The 18,180-nt window shown below is 42.9% G+C and overlaps 2 protein-coding genes across 3 annotated transcripts; both read right to left on the bottom strand.

The window, feature by feature from the left end:
• Positions 1 to 1,811: 1,811 nt before the first annotated feature.
• Positions 1,812 to 7,615, bottom strand: LOC135580856 (GTPase activating protein 1-like). 2 transcript variants are annotated; one of them, XM_065130083.1, is made up of 3 exons: positions 7,266 to 7,615; positions 3,392 to 3,487; positions 1,812 to 2,345 (listed from the first exon to the last, which is right to left on the bottom strand). In XM_065130083.1, exons 1-3 carry the CDS (start codon positions 7,377 to 7,379, stop codon positions 2,055 to 2,057), a joined length of 501 nt encoding a protein of 166 aa, XP_064986155.1. In that variant the 5' UTR covers positions 7,380 to 7,615; the 3' UTR covers positions 1,812 to 2,054. The 2 variants fall into 2 exon arrangements, with proteins under 2 accessions (XP_064986155.1, XP_064986156.1); XM_065130084.1 differs by lacking the exon at positions 7,266 to 7,615 and adding an exon at positions 6,087 to 6,271.
• Positions 7,616 to 9,430: 1,815 nt separating this feature from the next.
• LOC103969332 (phosphatidylcholine:diacylglycerol cholinephosphotransferase 1) lies at positions 9,431 to 11,402 on the bottom strand. The gene is made up of 3 exons (XM_009382834.3): positions 10,737 to 11,402; positions 10,017 to 10,154; positions 9,431 to 9,911 (listed from the first exon to the last, which is right to left on the bottom strand). Exons 1-3 carry the CDS (start codon positions 11,181 to 11,183, stop codon positions 9,579 to 9,581), a joined length of 918 nt encoding a protein of 305 aa, XP_009381109.2. The 5' UTR covers positions 11,184 to 11,402; the 3' UTR covers positions 9,431 to 9,578.
• Between the last annotated feature and the right edge of the window lie 6,778 nt (positions 11,403 to 18,180).

An 18,180-nucleotide genomic window follows, 5' to 3' on the forward strand; every position in this document is an offset into this window, starting at 1 on the left:
TATCACTTTTTGATCGGATTGAGGTGAAGAGCATGACAAGAAAGGGTGAACATTGTAATGACGGGACGTTGACGAGATGAATACGATATTATTTGTAAGATTACATAAAAATACTATCGAAAAAAGAATGAAAATAGTGGTACTATTTAAAATATATATTTTCTGATCTTCGATTATATATATATATATATATATATATCCTTCTCTGGCTAAAACCTTCTTGTTGGCCGCAGAATAAACTCAACGAGGACCACCCTGGTCCGCGTCAATGGCGAAGGGGACGTGCGGCAGCCCAGGATAGCTCTCACAGCGAATCGCAAGACAGCCTGAACTCGACGTTCCGAAACAAACCTCGTTCCACGCACGCCGCTGCCCTTGGTCCATAAAAGGCGGCGGCCTGCCTTCGTCGTCGTCGTGACGCCCCCCATTGTCGTCCCAAGCTGCGCGCCATGGCTGCCGCTAACCTCGTCCTCCTGGGCGGCGCCATCATCCTGGCGTGGTGTGCCACCCTGGCGCGGGGCCTGGGTGACGGGGTGGTGGTCGACGGGGACGTCACCTACTTGCTCCCCTGCATGGAGAGCCTGGCACCGTGCCAGACGGAGATGGACTTGGCAACGCCGACGCCGGCGTGCTGTGATCCTATGAAGGACTTGATAAAGCGCGACCACCGGTGCGTCTGCTCCATGTTCTTCGACGACCGTGTTCTGGCCTTCATCAACGTTACACGCGAGAAGGCCGTGGACATGAGGGTGAAATGCCGCATCAACGTCGACCACCATTACTGCGACGGGTACGTTAATGGTGAGCGTCTGCCCTCTCCCCTCTCCCTTCTCCCCTCTCTGCCCTCCAACTTCTCCATTTACCTGATCTTGCGGAACTCAGTATCCATTTGTGCTCTGTGAGCGTGCAGCTACAGAGCGAGCAACAGCATTGTCGCCTCGGGGCATGACAACGATAGCGGCTGCAGCTCCCGCGGAAGGTAAACACACAATAAGCCTTCAACGGTCTCTTTGCACGGAAGAGGAGATGATAAAAGGCCATCGGCCATTGCTAATGCTACGACGCATACTTCCTTGTCATATTTAAGATAAATATTTCAACGTGACATCTCTGTTTTGGCTTTCTCAGGAACAACAAACAGAGCAGCTGCTGAAGGTGGATCGGCGAGTAGGCTGGCCATAATTCTGCTGAGCAAGATGGTATTGTTGATCTTCCAGTACAAGATATGAGTTCCCTTCGCTCCACTCCCAGCATAGAGAGCTTTGGAGTATACATTCGATGTACTGGATCTTCCTTTTCTTCTCTCTCTCTCTCTCTCTCTCTCTCCAATCATTATCCATGTTTCCAAGGTTGAATCCTAGAACCGAGTTACAGAAGAAACAGGAGACAGACCACATCAACAGTTCTTGTGCCGTGGATCAAGAAACGATGCTTACCATGAAAATTCTGGGCTCTGATCGCTACTTGTTAAATCACTACACATCTAAACTAATTTGCGTTATCTCTTCAAAATGTGATCTTCGCTTCGGCTTCTATAGAATCATACATACCATTGTCTGTATGATTGTAAGGTGCTGTCTGCAGATGCTGTGCACAAACTGTTGCTGGGTTTGCACCTGCAAACTTGGGTAGGGGAGAGCTAATGCTGTAGACAAAAGGTGAAGTGACTGCTGCAACCCGGGAATTCATCTATCTATCTTTTGTTTTGATTGGCATGAGATCTCCCTCTGCAGTATGATTCTCTCATCTATTCAGGATAAATCCTTACTGCGTCATAAAAAGCGGGCAGGAGGGATCCACAAGCCAAATCCTAAAACACAATAATAGATCCATTTTAATTGATAGTAAGAGTTAAAACGACAAGGTGCGGTGCAAAATAAGCTGAACTCTGGACTCACTGCCTGTTCTGGTGGTAGTGGTGGATGCCGCAGCATCTGATTCTAGTTATACACATATAGACGACTCATATACATCGATACAAGTTTCCTCTTAAGACTCATAAATAAACAGGATATGTCAAGGCAGGTGCACAAGACTGACGATACTCCATATAGTTAGAGGCCGCTGGCGCCTGGAATGCTGACCCATTGCAGCTGCAGTTCCACTTCACCACGTTCGACATCTTTAAGGCGAAGGACGAGGTCCTGAAGCACCTTGCCATCTGACCAGTATATATTACTCTCATCGGCCAAGCAGTTTTGCCTGCCCAGCGCCACCTTTGTTATCATGGTGCCATTTGGAACGCCTTGCAAGTTCATCCTCACAGCTTCCACAAATGGACGTATGTCAAACTCGGCATTGCCCATAGGATCGTCCTGGCTGAATGTGTCCTTGTCATACACCTCCTGCATAATAACCAACATCAGTGTCAAGATGATTGATGATAACCATTGGAAACAATACCAATTGATATCCAACTTCAGCTTCTCCAGGTAAACACGAGTTGAGAATGCTCGACCCCGATATACAAGCCCAACCAGCAAAGACATTATTTTTTACATCTTTTGTTAGAAAAAAGATGGGGCTGCAACCAAGCAGTATTATCCGAAAATAAACTGCAGTGTTTCAAACTGGATGGCATCATTATTAATAAAAAGTTCTGTTCAAACATATGATACCAGAGAGCAAGAGCCTATTATCCCAACAACAATTTCATCATCCAAAATGCATAAGCTGATAAAATTTAGCAAGAGAATTCAGTAAACTTTCTTCAATATTAGGTTGAGTAAGATTTGAGTAAAATTGAGTAAACTTTCGTCAATGAAAAATTGAGTAAGATTGTGGCGGTGTTGTTCTGGGCAAACACCTTAAATTTTATCGTTGCTTCTGCATGTATCTCGTGTTAAGTCCAAAAGAAAGCTTTGAAATGCATAACAAGACATTGTGGCTTCTGGAATTCCCAGACACGTTTGCCGGTTTGGGAACCTTCAATGGGAAAATATGGATGCTCAAACATGATAGGACTCGCCAGTAATTACTGGTGATAATGCTAGTGCATTTGACACAAACGGCACCATACCAAATCAGCTAATGTTAAAGTACAGCTGCTAATTAATAGATGAACAGTTTATCTACCAATAAACCTAATTGTACTCACAGAGAGTGGTCAAGGTGGAGGTTGGATATAGATCCATCAAACAAATCCAAGGTGTACTCATGTAATTAACTCTCCTTGACTATCGATTATATGAAATAATGACTCATTCATAAATATTCATTTATCTTATTTAGAAGGAAAATAACCACTTCTGCACGTAGTTGCTTACAAAAATTTGAAACAACTGCATGAAGATAAAAAGATTTCAGTATATTGTGTCCAAATAATAGGGGAAAAAAAAATCTCCTGCTGTCACTGGATAGTGACAAGTAGCAAAGTGACAGAGAAACATACAAGTCTCACTGGAAGGGCAGGGTCTTCAACAGAAAGTGTCAGCTCCTCATTCCAAATGGGATTAGTATTACGCTTTATCACCCGAGTCTTCAGTTTCTGCACGAAGATGGATGAACAGACAATAATATAAATATGAGCAACATAGCAGTTGATGGACTAGACACATAAACTAGACATGGCATATGTAAGCAATTATACATCACGTAAGACATACTAGGACGATTTATCATCATGACACATAACCAATGAAGCATCAGATAGAAATTCTAGGCAAATATTACTATCAAGGATCCAGATAGAGAATCAAATAGAAGACATCAAAGACAATTGATTATATCAGAAAGTTCTCTTGCATAGAATTCACAACAGGATATACTAGGATAAAAACTATAGATATTAGTCCCAGAGCTAATACATAGGATCAAGTAATTATAATAAATCAAAATGTAATGAAAAAGTGCATTATACAATGGCAATCACGTGAGAAGATTCAGTATAACTTGAAGAATCTTAGGCGAAAAGAGCTAACATCAAACAGAAAAGAAACTACATATAACAGAAAATCTTTTACAATGTAGGTATATTCCATACAGTACTGCAAAAACAGCATGAGATTCAAGTGTAAGACCGAAAGTAAAAGAAACATACAACTTGTATGCATATGTGATCTCAATCTATCCTCCAGAAGACTGCAGATTACAAAAATACAACACGCTTTGTATGTACAGAATACAAGCCTTTAATATATAAGACACTAATACCAGATGATTATCCTAATACACAATATCAATACTGGAATCACAAAAGAATGTGACTATTTAGTTAAACATCACTTTTGCTCTAGGCTTACTAGAGCTAATGGTGCTTCACCAAGATCCATTTTTCAATGCTGCAATAAAGGGTTTTTGCGGAATTATCAACATGTATCTACCAAAATTAATCTAAAATCATATAATTTCTGAGAGAAGCAGAGAAAACAACAGAAATGATTTCTTAAAAGCCCAAAATAAATTCAAAACAAAAATAGTCAAAATGATGCCAAGTAACAAAAGATCCCCTTAACCAATTTGCAATCTATTTGAAAGTACAATTCAAATCACAGGCAGCTGTTCATGCTGGAGCTTACATACCAAATTCCAAGAGATACTACGACTAATGTCAATTATGTCATGGCTTATCCTGGTCTCTTCGCATGGGCATCCATCTCACAGCTCAGGACCAGAGAGTGTGATTGATGGCCTGATAGCCAAAATTGTGATAACCAAATATAGTCCCACATCTGGTGTGGATTATAGCTTGAGTAGCGTATGACTCACTACCTGTCCAAAAATACTTTTTGAGTGCTCCTTTTTGAGGATTTGACCTATGTGTAAACTAAAAGGAAAGACAGTTGATTTGGTTCAGTTTGTGATGTAAAGTCCCCCATACCAAATTCTGATGTTGACTAAATCTTGATCTGATGCTACTCCAAACTGACTTCAAAGAAACACTAACGGCCCACGATCTAGGATGCCAGACTTTCATCATTAAGAATACACCATATACACCAAATGTTCATTCATCTGCATATGCAAAATTCCAAGCCATGTGTAACAACTTTCACATCTCCTAACTAAAAAGACCCATAATCACCAAGCGGTTCCTCTTGCCAAAACCTAACAGGCAAGGTAAGCAATCTGAAGCAGCAAGACAATCTTTCTAATATTCTGTTGTTCTATATGTTGATGACTTCTTCGTAGGGAAAAAGTAAACAAAAACTAATAAAACATGTACATAGTCACCCCAAAAAAAAAAGGAAAGGGTAAGAACAACAACAAACAAAATGTTGAAAAGGTCTAAAAACAGGCATTTAACAATTTTGAATGTTTCTTTCTCATTAAAAATGTGTCAGTCAACAAAATGAAATAAATCTACTCAACCCACAAATACGTGTGATGTGTGTGTAAAGCACAGGGCTATAGAGAGCTGAGGCACAATAGAAAATTAAGTTGAGTCATGGAGCAGCTTCAGATCGAATCTCAGATTCAATTAGTTTACCGGTGAACAGAACAAGGATTTCTTTTAATTTTTCTTCTTTTTTGTCGGATGCAAGAACTATTAGTTCGTGAGGAACTTCTACGGAGATGAAATCTTTCTTTGTAGCAATGTCCGAGTCACAAAAGAAAAAGACACTGAAAAGAATCAACTAAGTTCAATTTATGTTTCTTCTTCGTAGCAATCAAGAATTAGTTTATGCTCCTACCTACCTACAGATGTCCGAGTGGAAAAGAGACGATCAAGAATCAACTAGTTTCTTCGTAGCAATGGCCAAGCAAAGAAATCAAGAAGCAACTAATTCGGCTCTGCGCTTTCGCGGCCCTCGAGGGTGCACCTACACACCTCATTTCCTAAATCCTAAATCCTAAATCTTCTTGTAATTTCTTTTCCATCCTTCGTCTCTTCTTTCCGGATCCGTCCTTCTCTTTTCTATCTTTCTCGGATCATCGCAACTCCTGACCGTTTCTTGGTTCTTGACATGATCCTCAGACACATGACACTCCCCATCCGAGTTCGATCCGAAGATCCCCGCCATCTCGGTAGGAACCTTCCCCGCACCGACCATCCAAAGGCTCGATCAAGAAACAAGCCTCGGGACGATCGACGCGAAGTCGCACGCCTCGATGCTACAAGAAGGAGAGGTGGGTGTAGGGCGAACCTGTTTGCCCATCTTGAGGATGACATAGGGGTCGCTGCTCCGCAAGTCCCGTACGGCGAGGTTCACACCCCGCAGCACCCGCACCTTGAGCAGCCCCAGCATGTGCTCTCCACCGCCGATCCCTCAACCTCTCCCGCCCCCCACCGTCGTCCGCTCTCCTCCCGCGCAGCAGAATGCGACGAATCGGCATTCACGGAGTAAAAGAGCCGGCGCGGACTGCCCCACCGCCGACCTTCGCTCGGCCGTACCAACTTTCTCTATTATTATTATTATTATTATTATTATTATTATTATTATTATTATTATTATTATTATTATTATTATTATACTATATAACATTTTCGTGTTAAGATGACCTTTGAGTTATTTTCTATTTTCACGCTTATTTTTCTTTTATTTTATTTTATGAACGTAAACTTGATGTGAGACTTCCAATTTATCCCCCCCAAAAAATCTTGAATTATTTTATTTATACGATCGATTATTCTATTATTTCTATGGATTTCGTATTAGATAGGAAGAGAAGTTCAAATGGAAACAATATGAGTTCTTAATATCACAATATTAATCTTACAATAAGTTTGATATATATATATATATATTATAATAATAATAATAATAATTGACTGAATAACTTGTCCAAAATCTAAATCCAAATTAACGTTAATACACTTATTGTTTAAAATCATTTTTAATATGAAACAAAATCGAGATGTTATGGTATGAATCAAAATATTAGCCAACATCGTGATTGACCAGCAATTTCCACTCCCTCGACGAACGGATGCAGTCGACGTCGAGGATCGAAAGCAATGCAAGAGGACGACGGTGGTATTTGGGTGCACAGAATCTATTGGATGACACCCCCCATGGAGTTGTGTGGATCGCATGGACTGGCCTTTTTCCATACGCTTCGGAGGAGATAAATGTTTGAATCGATCAAGAGAGAGTCGTCTCATTTTGTTTTTATCTATCTGCAGACCTTAAGGTAGAGAGAGAGAGAGAGAGAGAGAGAGAGAGAAGAAGAAGAAGAAAAAACCTACAACATGACTGAACCTTTAATACTCGGAAGAAGTGAAAGATGTTATGTCACCACTCGACGATCCAAGCTTAGGCATCCAAGGAGGCTGATAGAAATGGTGAAGCTAAGCTGGAGGAGGAGGAGGAGGAAGAACGAACCTGGTTGCCCATTCTGAGGATGACATAGGGGTCGCTGCTTGTGAAGTCACGGACGGCGAGGTTAACCCCTCGCTGCACTCGAACCCTCAGGAGACCCAGCAAGTGGTCCGCCATCTCTCCCGTCAGCTTCACCACCACAGGGGGAAGAATGATGCAGCAGTGAGGAAGGAGTCTCTCAGAGATAGATAGATAGATAGATAGATAGATAGATAGATAGATAGATAGATAGATAGAGAGAGAGAGAGAGAGAGAGAGACCACCACAGGGGGAAGAATGATGCAGCAGTGGGGAAGGAGTCTCTCGGAGAGAGAGAGAGAGAGAGAGAGAGAGAGAGAGAGACTGCACCAGTTGTGCTTTCCCCCTGGGAGTATCAACCGGTTGTATAGCTGAGGTAAGGAGGAGAGGAATAAACGAGAGAGACCTCGTAGCACATAAAAAAGCACAGGGTTGTGATACAAAGGCAATAATAATAATGATGACTTACGCTCGGCAGGATTCCAACTACCTTTACATTAAAAATAACTGTAAGATTCCAACTACTACTAATAATAATCTCATAAAACAATACAAAGATTGAATTTTTGTTATTTGTCTGATTCATCTCTATTCGATAAGAATATTATTTTCACGACTTCAATTGTGATCGCAGAGAAATAATGTTATTACAACATCGACTTGCTCCCTTAAAGTAAGATTCCAAAGGGGGATTGTAGTTAAGAATTGGTCAAATAAGAAAGAAGAAAATTGACATGAAAGAAGAAAAATACCGTAAGGTTGGAAACCAAGTCTTCGCTTGACCATTTCTACATAGAAAATAGACTGATGAGGACAAGATGGATTGTAGCTAAGAATTGGTCAAATAACACCGTGTGTTGGGTCATGCCAATAGGGACACTTGGACTACGACAAAGTCCAGCATTTGTTGTTTTCTCTCTTTCCTGTAGACTATTTGAATTCATGAAGAGAGAGAGAGAGAGAGAGAGAGAGAAGATACTGACAGCCGTAAAGAAGACGAAAAAGAAATCCCAGTTGACCAGTATTCTTATCTTCGACAACAGGACCGGATGTTTGAATCTTTATTAAGAATAATGACTAATAAGATGTTGGAAGAAATCAATTTGTTCTCACTTTTCACCCACTTGTGCTTGTGGGAGAAAATCATATTCGGGTTTAGAACATTAACGCTGCCTTTTTCTTTTTTTCCCTCACAAATTCCTTATGCATGCTTAGATGATTATGATAAGAAAATTTTGAAAGATCACATGCGGTACCGTCGAGCATGTATGAGCTCGTTCTAATGAAAAAATAAAATTCAACGAAGATTTGGTTCATCCCACATATCCGTCATGGTCATCCTATATTCTTTAGACTTGTATATAATCAACGTAACATACATATTTCACTAAAAGATTTGAATTTAGTTCAAAACAATCAATATGTAGAATCAGTGATTGCTGAGATTCGTGTTCGAACGTCCGCTTTCCATTTTAAAGAGAAGGTACGAAAATATATTTATTCTGAATAGAAGGGAAAAATTCACTGAAGTACCATGCACCTGAATATACATATGGTAATATTCATCTATTATGAAAAATATATTATTTATGGATATTAGCGAGAGATCCGTGTAGATCTAGTATCTTTTTCGCTCCACAAGGATCAAGATCAAATCACGCCTTCACCCTTAGCCTTTGATCTCAAACGTCTGCTAGCTCGTAGTAATTTATCTATCAACATGGTGGCACTGATCTAACAATTATTTATCCTCGAGATATATTATATTGATGTATCAGAATTAATCATCCCTCCTAACGAGGACTAGAAGCAGAGTGGGGTTGTCAATTTTGAGCACCAAGAAGATTTCACACGACACCAGATAAAAGATTTCAACAATGATATATAATTTAGTTGTTTAGAAATTGCAAATTGAATTGAATACTTTATATATGAATTCAGATGAAAATATGACTCAACATAAAACTTGATATGAGTAAATATAGGACAGAGAACATTTTTTATAGATTCGAAGAATATTTCACCGAAAGAAAAAACGATTTTTATAGAAAATACTCATAATTTTCCAATCAGTATTCTCATTTTAACTACTTCTATTTTAAAAAATATTTAAATTATCCCTCGTTAATTTGGTCGTAGATGAAGAAGACTCGAGGAACATAAGCTGAGCTAGCAATTTTGTTCGAGATCAGCAGACGTCAAAAGTACTTGGAACAACGGAGAGAATAAAATCGAAGGCAGAGAACAATGGAAGAAGAAGCATACGAGAGGAGGGGATCAGTATGCTGCATGGAATGGTCAACGTCCTTCACAGCTGCATCGGAAGCTGAAGCACGGTCGCCGGTGCTCGCCCCCACGCTTCAACTTGCTCTCCTCGTACTTGCCCGCCAAATCGTCGAACACGTAGCCGGCACCGACGCCGACGGCCAAGTCGATGGTGTAGTGGCCTCTCGAGGCGAGCAGCCTCACGCTCTGCAGCAGGTTGAGGGAATCGAAGACCCGGGCCATGCCCCACCTCCTCGTCCTTCTCATGTCCAAGGATGCGATCACGGCCCCTGCGACATGGCCGGAGAAGAAGAGGAAGAAGGACACGTTGCCCACGGGGAAATCCACTCCTGAACCCTGAAAACCCTGCACCACGGATCGAGACCCCGCATAAGCTGGACCAGCAGAGACCGAGAAAGCCGAGGGGGAAGCGACCAAGAAGAAGAAGAAGAAGAAGAAGAAGAAGCGTACCTGAGGCAACGGGAGCTGGGTGGAGCAGCCGAGAATCCCCCTGCAAGTGAACATGAAGAGAGCCGCGATGGTCGGACGTGGCCTCCCCTCCACCAGGAAGGTCCACACTATATACACGGTCTGCATACCCACGAAGACCTGGGAAAAATATACGGCCAATCTCCATGAAACCATCAACCACTACAAATCCAAGAAGGCATACCTCTCCTACTCCGCCCCTGACATGACGGCCTAATCTATTTAATTAATAAGTAAGGAGGAAACTAAATCCACTAATGTCAGATATTGACATGTTAAGCTCGATTGAATTTTCCATGATGAAACGAACACGATCGAATCGTTGATACGATACATCTACCACAACTGGTGATCATATGATGTTGAAACCAATTAGCCATTGACGATATGATACGAGCAATTACCAAGATGCTACAGAAGCCACGTATTTCATACGTTTCATCTGGACCAAATCTAAACCTAGTAATGTATAATGAGGCCAATTGACCGTTCATCTGATTCTAGATCTAATTCCATGAAAAAGCATGGGACGGTGAGAAAGAACCAACATGGCAGATTAAGATTGGGTGAAATTGTAGACTAGAGATGGATACCGTGTGGAGATTGCAAGCGATTTCCAGACTATGGATTTAGTGTGCAAAAAATTGGGAACAGAAGAGAAGAAAAGATACATGAAAGAAGGGGACACGTTATCAGACTCACAGTGTTGAGGGCAGCAAGCAGGGTGTTGAGGGCGGGCGCGGTGGCCAGCGCGCGGTTGAGAGGCTTGGTGGCGATGAACCCCAAATCCAGAGGCGGGGAAGTCGAGGGAACCATCGGGATGGTGTACTCGACGCCCATGAAGAACAAGAGCGAGAACGCGAAGGCGCAAAGCAGGGGGTGGCGCCTGGCCACCCCTGCCGGGCCGTCGAGCGACCATCCGGCGAAGGACGGCCCCTGGGGTGGCAGCAGCGGCACCGGAGGCGGCGAAGGCGTCCCCATTCTGTTGACGTCCTTCACGCCGGGAGATGAAGGTAGTGGTGGTGGCCGCCGAGGGTCGATTTCGCTGCCGTGGTCATGGTTGGCGATGCCCAGAGTCACCCTAGTTCCTTCCGCGGCCTTCCTCTGCACACAGAGATGGGTGGTGCTCCCGCCGTTCTCGGCCGTCATTGTTGGACATGGCGGTCGCGATCCGCCGCTGCTGTCAGCTTTATAAGGATGTGGCAGGAAGAGGCTCGGATCTCTCGAGGCTGGGGGACGGCAAGCATGTGGGGAGCGTGGTGGATTGGTAGGGCATGCGTGCGAGCTTTGGGTCGGTCGCGGATAATAAAGAAACCAAAGGGAAAGCGAGGGGTGGGGTCGGGTTAGTAAACAGGCGACCAGTGGGCGAGCCAGTGGAAGGGGAGCGAAGAACGTGACGGGGGTCTAACGGTTCAAAAGGAGCTCGCAGAGGAATGCAGAACGGCGAGCTGTGCGTCACCCTTTACCCGTTCCGAACCGCATTCAATTCTCGCCTACCAGCCACGACCAAGTCGTTCAACAATCCTTTAGCCGGCCGTTGTTTCGGACGCAACTACCTCGCCCGTACGAGACGGTATCACCCCGCAGAGATCCACCGCTCCAACGTGGCGGGACGGACCCACACGGTTAACAAAACGCCGACCGCAACGCCAAGGGACGAGCTGTGGTGGTGGGGTGAGGGAGTGATTGGTCGAGGGCGGATTAGGAATCCACTGGATCCGCTCCAGCCATGCACAGCCAATAGAAAAGCTCCGATTCTGATACATTCCTTCCCCTCCGGCAAGGATAAGATAAACTCCAGAGCAAAGGGTGTCCAACTGTTTCATAGTTCAACTTATTAGCTTCATCATACGCTCACTATAATCAAAGCTCTTAATACAATATCTAATTTATGAACTATTGTTTACAGACCTACTGTGGTTTCTAATATAATAACAAATAGAGATCATCTCATTGGCGCTAACTATAACACAAATTATCTACTTTCTAAAAATATGCATGAATTCTCAAAATAAAGAAAAAACAGAAAAAGAGTAGGAAATAAATTACAAATTAGCATTTGAAGTCATTTCATGGCGAATAAGCGATGAGGAAAAGCAACAACCACGTCATACCTCAGACGCCAAAGGAGAAGTAAAGCAGAATTCACGCATCAACAAAGATCTGGTAGTCGACCAAAGTTGAAAAAAGAACTCCGAATCTCTTCAGATCATGACTGATATCAAAATCAACCTGGGTTCAAACAGATGCCAAAAGAGAGGAAGAAATGCTTTAGAGAAATAAAAAGGATCATCTGTCCATTATAAGAAAAGAATCAAATTAGATTTGTCCTAATCCAGCATAACAAATAACAAATAGGATACAAATTACACCTGATCATAACTTTATATTCCTAATACATAATTACTATGCAAAAAATAAGTTGCTTCAGTTTTGCATGCAAGTGGCACAACAAAAATCTTTATTTCCAACATTGTTTTTGAAGGGAAAAAAAAAAGCCATTATGCTGTTATGTTGTTTTCTGAATTTACGTCGAAGCCAAGCACATTCAGCGGTAGTCTGCAACAGTTGCTCAGATCTGGTTAATTGCAGTCATTACATGCGATGGAATAGGCACTGAAGCTTTAACCCACCTGTAGAAAGCCATTAAACACAGTTATATTGTGGTCCAATAACCTTAAGTATGCTGGTTTTCAGATCCAAACTTGAGTTGCAGGGCTGTAATGTCAATCAAAGTGAAAGTTGGACACGAATACAAAGGACAAAACAATGCCACCGTCAGCTCTGGGTGGGTTTAAGCTAAACCACAGAATGATATCTTCAGTGCCATTAAGCATTCTGCAAATTGATGGTGATTGAGTCATTGTAGGCGTAAGTGGTGGTTCAGAAGAAGCAATTAAAGGTGTGGGAATAGGAAAAGTGAAGGCAAAGACTTCATTAGAAGTTTATTCAGTGGTGCTGGAACTGGAAGCTTTGTGGGAACTCACATCTTGAGTATACACAGAAGAATGAGGCAAGCACTTGGATATATGAGGCGCAGTAGTTTTGACTTAACCTAATATGCTTGGATTTGCTGCTCTGTGGAGTCATGAATGGGAGAATATCATGGCAGTACTACCTTACAAGGTGAAATTGATAGATTAAGGAAATGCTTAGAAACAAAGAAGCTCAGCCTTTCTGACTTACTAGTATTTAAATCAGCTACTTCCAACTCTTCACAAGAACATACTAACTTGAGCTACAAAAATACTACAGGAAAAAAGAAATAAGTATCCGATTCAGTAATAGTTAACACAAATGAATGCATCTTGCAAACTGCATCAAGGATAGGCTGAACACTGGGCATACAAAAAATAGATATGTGCTACACCTGTCTTAACGGAAAAGGATAAAGAGTAAAGTTTTCATTTCTATACATGAACAACAGGACCTGTGAAAAAGTGAGATCTCCAGTTTTTTGTAAGCACAAAAATTGAAATAAGATAAGAACTTAGGAATTCGAAGGCTTTCTCAGATGAAATTTGGTGTCACAGAAAAGCCTGGAGAGAAATTCTTGAAGCGATGTTGTACAAAGGAAAAAGCATTTCATTCTCAGGATTCAACATAATACATTGTAAACTTAACCAGCCATATGTGTGGTTCACACTAAATCATTTGAAAAGGAAAATATATTGTCCTTCTAAAGAATGTATAACAATGACTACAAAATTGGAAAAAAACTTAATAAAAATAGGTAAAACACATAGTCCTAATGGTCATACCTAAAATATGTTCAAGTACGAGATTATGCAATTATTAAGAGATCATTTGGCTGCAAGCATCAAGCATTCAGTACAAGACCACCAGATCCCATGTATAGTGGAGTGATAACAGTATTAGCAACAAAACATTGCAATTTAGCTAAAGAACAATCATGGTGATGATAAAGAGAATGAGTCATAATTCATATCGATTGGAACCATACGTGGGCCACATATGTGCAACCAGCATAAGTAGCCACATTCTGCAGATCCAGCTACCGGATGTAATTGAGTTGCACGTCTTGGGTGAGGCAGTCAAGTCCCTGTCTATTCAAATGAAGGTGCTTACACCTACCATATCTTGGAGATTGGGGATTCATCAATGCATGAGAAAAATGAAAAAGAGCACCTTGCTTGAGGCAAGCATGCCCAACAGACCCAATCTCTGGAGAGACAAATCATAACTTGGTCAACCTTTTGATGTAACACCCCGAATCCTAGTCTCGCATCAAAAGTAGGTTGAGACATGAATTAGTTGATAAGAGTGATGAGTTTACTATGGCTAAACTGGATTAGGTATTTTGAGGATTAAACATTTTTGAGTTAGTGATTCAAATAAAGCTAATGGACCAATTATCCTATTGGGCTCAATCGTGACAAATGATACCAAACCAACCTAGTATTGTACATGGTAAGGGGCTCGGATGGACAGTGCCAAAGTACGCATCATGACATAGAGCCGCCATGGGTTAGGTCTCACATGCCCTATGCAAAGGTCTAATTATTCTTTCTCAAAAATCACCCTCGAGCTGGATGACAAATTTTCCAAAGCATTTGAAGTTGCTGATGACATTAATTATAAACAAACAAGATTTGAGGTGCTAAAACCTGCGGCAGGAGTTGATCCATTGTACTTTTCAGGGACTTAATAAATGCACATATTGAAGGAAATGAATCATCTAAACATCTGTCAGATTTTTAAGCAAAAGAGGAAGCATGATAAGCTTAGAAGACAAAGTACATAAACCTGGAATACAAAAAGTTTTACCTCAATGCTCGATGCAGGAACCTCAAATAGATTCAATTGCAACGACTGTGTTCTCGATGCCGAGATGACAAAATCCGTGAGAAAATGAAAACTCTTCTTCGTTCTTCCTCCAGACATGGATTAAGTGGCCTGATTTCGTAGGTCTTTGTGAAGCCTTTCCCAAGATAGAGCTGATTTGTAATAATGGTGTGGGTCTATCTTCAGTAAGAATCTATAAGACAGGATGCCGATACAAAAAGGAAATACCCCGAACCTGGTTTGTACGAAGACGATGTCAAATGTCCAGGCATCGCGCAGGGGCATGCGATGCGACCAATAACCCTAGGAAAGAAATGAATCATACCGGAGAGGGATTCGGAGGGTGGAGGGTAGTCTTGCTTGACGCAGGCGCCGATTCCCACCAACTCTGCCGCTGCCTAACTCCTCCTCCTCCTCCTCCTCTCCTTTGCTCCTGTCCATCGCGTCCAAGATCGCACCCCACGACGCCCTCCGCTTCCTTCTCGCCCCCACTATGCAAACCCTACTCTCCGCCTACGCGATCGATCGAGCCAAGCGATTTGTGATCCACAAACGGAGGCCTGCCCTCTATTTTACGAAATTTGCGCGGTAAAACCAATCGTAATGCATCTTTTCAAGCAAAACCATTATATGTGAAGACAAGCTAAGGGTGAATTCTGCATCACTTAAAAAGTAAGACCTCAATGGAAATGTTGTGTTCATGTGTTACACCCATGATCAGTTACTTTATATATCAGTATTTACATTTTTAAAAATTATATTAAAAATTTTTATATTTATAAAAACAAAATTTTAATCCTGTTATTCATACAAAACCTTTCTCTCTTGATTTTTAATATTATAAAATTATTTAGGGATCTCTTGAAAATATAGAGATCGATATACTAAATATAATTAATTACTGAGGATAATTAATAATTAATCCGTTATCTTCTTTATTTCTATAGTAAACACTCCCAATGCCTTGGGAATTTTAAAGATAGAAATTCTTTTTCACTACTAACACTTTAAGTAACAAAAATTGAGACAAATGGGTGAGATATTCTTTAATTAAATTATTTTAGTTCAAACAATACAATCTTATTCAAAAAATATAAAAATATATATATATTTTTTAAAAAAATTATGTCATTATTATGCAGTAAGATATGTTAATAAACAAAAAAGAAGTTTGCATCCCAAAATCTACGAGAGCAATTAGTTCTGCGTCGGTAAGCTTATAGCATTGAAATCGGTTATTACAAGAATAAAATCATATCAAGAATATCATTGTAGAGATTTCTAAAAATATACTTTTAGGAACCAAATAATTAATAAGATATGAATTGTAAACTTTGATTATAATTTTTTTTTGTTTAAGGAGCTTTGCTATATTATTGAGACCATATCATATCGTGGATTGACTATCGGTATGGCCTATTGATGAGGGAAATAATGACGACTGGGGCTGACGTCATCTGTCCCACATCATGCCTCAGCACATGGTCAAACGGATCGAAACGCTGACCGAGGCACATTAATATCCTGCAAAAGCCAAGTCCAACACGCTACGTCATCGCTACTGTCAGGAGTACCAGCCTACCCCCTGTCAGGAGTACCAGCCTGCCCCCTGCCAGAATACTCCCCTATAAATACCCTCTCATTCGTTAGAAGGGAGTGGGAGGTGATAAGGGCAAAAATGGTGATGTGACACGCCATGACATCAGCCATGCTTGAACAGCACAGTGCCCGAAGAGCTTTGACTTCATGCGCTCGACCGAGGCTCGCCCATACCCTACGGCAGCCCGGTTCTCCACGTAACCCCAGTGGCTATGTCAGACGCCACGCGAGGTATTGTCCTGCCCCTGCAAGCGGGCACATCATGTAACATCAAACTCCTCTATAAATACCCCGGAATTCTAAACGGACAGGGGAGAAGCACAATACACTTGGAGGGGAGGACAAGCATAACACACTTGGAGGAACTTCTACTTCTCTTCCTCCAAAACCCTCTCCACATCATCGCTAACTTGATCGTCGGAGGGGTCGGGCCGAGCTTCCGACCCGACCTGCGTGCAGGAACGAAGACGGTGTCACCTCTTCCCGGCGCTGCGGCGGAGCTTCCTCCCGACCCGAACCGCCGACCTGCCGACCTGCCGACCCGAACGACCTATCCCGAACCACAGTGCTCGGCCGCCAGGAGACCCCGAGGGACATCTCCCGAGATCCCCGACATTCGGACCCCCGAACTGAGTCACGTCGGCCCCGAGGCCACGGCTTGAACAGATGCCCCCCGCATCATTTTGGCGCTAGAAGGAGGGCCCGGAATGACGGTACGTTAGCCTTCTCTTAGGTTGCTCCACTGCAGTCGACCTGCACCAGCAGCAGCGACTTTTGGGGCTGGTCTCGGCTCCTCGGCCCCACACGCGCGGCTCGGCCCCACGCGCACGGCCAGCCAACACGCCTCGACCCCTCGGTCCCACGCGCGCGGCCAACCCGCCTGCGTCGGCCCCACGCGCGCGACCAGCCCGCGCGCCTCAACCCCTCGGTCCCACGCGTGACCAGCCAGCACAGCTTGCTGCCTCGACCCCATACGCGGTCAGCCCGCTGCCTCGACTCCTCGGCCCCGTGCGTAGCCAACACGCTGCCTCGGCCCCTCGACACCATGCGCAGCCAACACGCTGCCTTGGCCCCTCGGCACCATGCACAGCCAACATACTGCCTCGGCCCCTCGGGCCCATGCACGGCCAACATACTGCCTCGGCCCCATGTCGGCCGCCCTATCACGGACTTAGCTGGTTTTGCCTAAGTCGTGCGGCATCCTTGCGTGTCGATTCGCAAAGGTCAGCCTCCCCGAAGCCTCCCATGGTCCCTTAAATCCCACAAAAGAGAGAACAGGACAGAGAAAATGCCTCAATCGGGATCCACAAGCAAACATCTCCGAAAAACACTTTATAGACAATGCAAATTACAAACAGACTTTACAAGCTCTGAACAGTTGCACAACAAAGGGTAAAATGGTCCATTACAGACAAAAAATCTCTTACACGTGTCCACATGACACAACCTTTATTTACAAGCCTAAAGCGGCCACCGACCCAACTAAAGTGAGACTATCAAGCCTTCGACCGTCCCCCTATATGTTGTACAAAGCATGAACATACCAAAAGACACGGACATACATAAGCATTACATCAAACACCCTGTTTAGAAGTTTGTCCGTGACATTCTCCCCCACTTATTCCTTCGACATCCTCGTCGAAGCCTTTGTCGACACTGCAACTCCTTGCCTCTGCTGAGTCTTCAATCTTCTGCTCCAGCTATAATGCGTCCCTTGGCTCCCAACTGCTCTCCACTGTTG

This window comes from Musa acuminata, chromosome BXJ2-10 (assembly GCF_036884655.1).
Source record: "Musa acuminata AAA Group cultivar baxijiao chromosome BXJ2-10, Cavendish_Baxijiao_AAA, whole genome shotgun sequence".
In the NCBI taxonomy this organism is placed as follows: domain Eukaryota; kingdom Viridiplantae; phylum Streptophyta; class Magnoliopsida; order Zingiberales; family Musaceae; genus Musa; species Musa acuminata.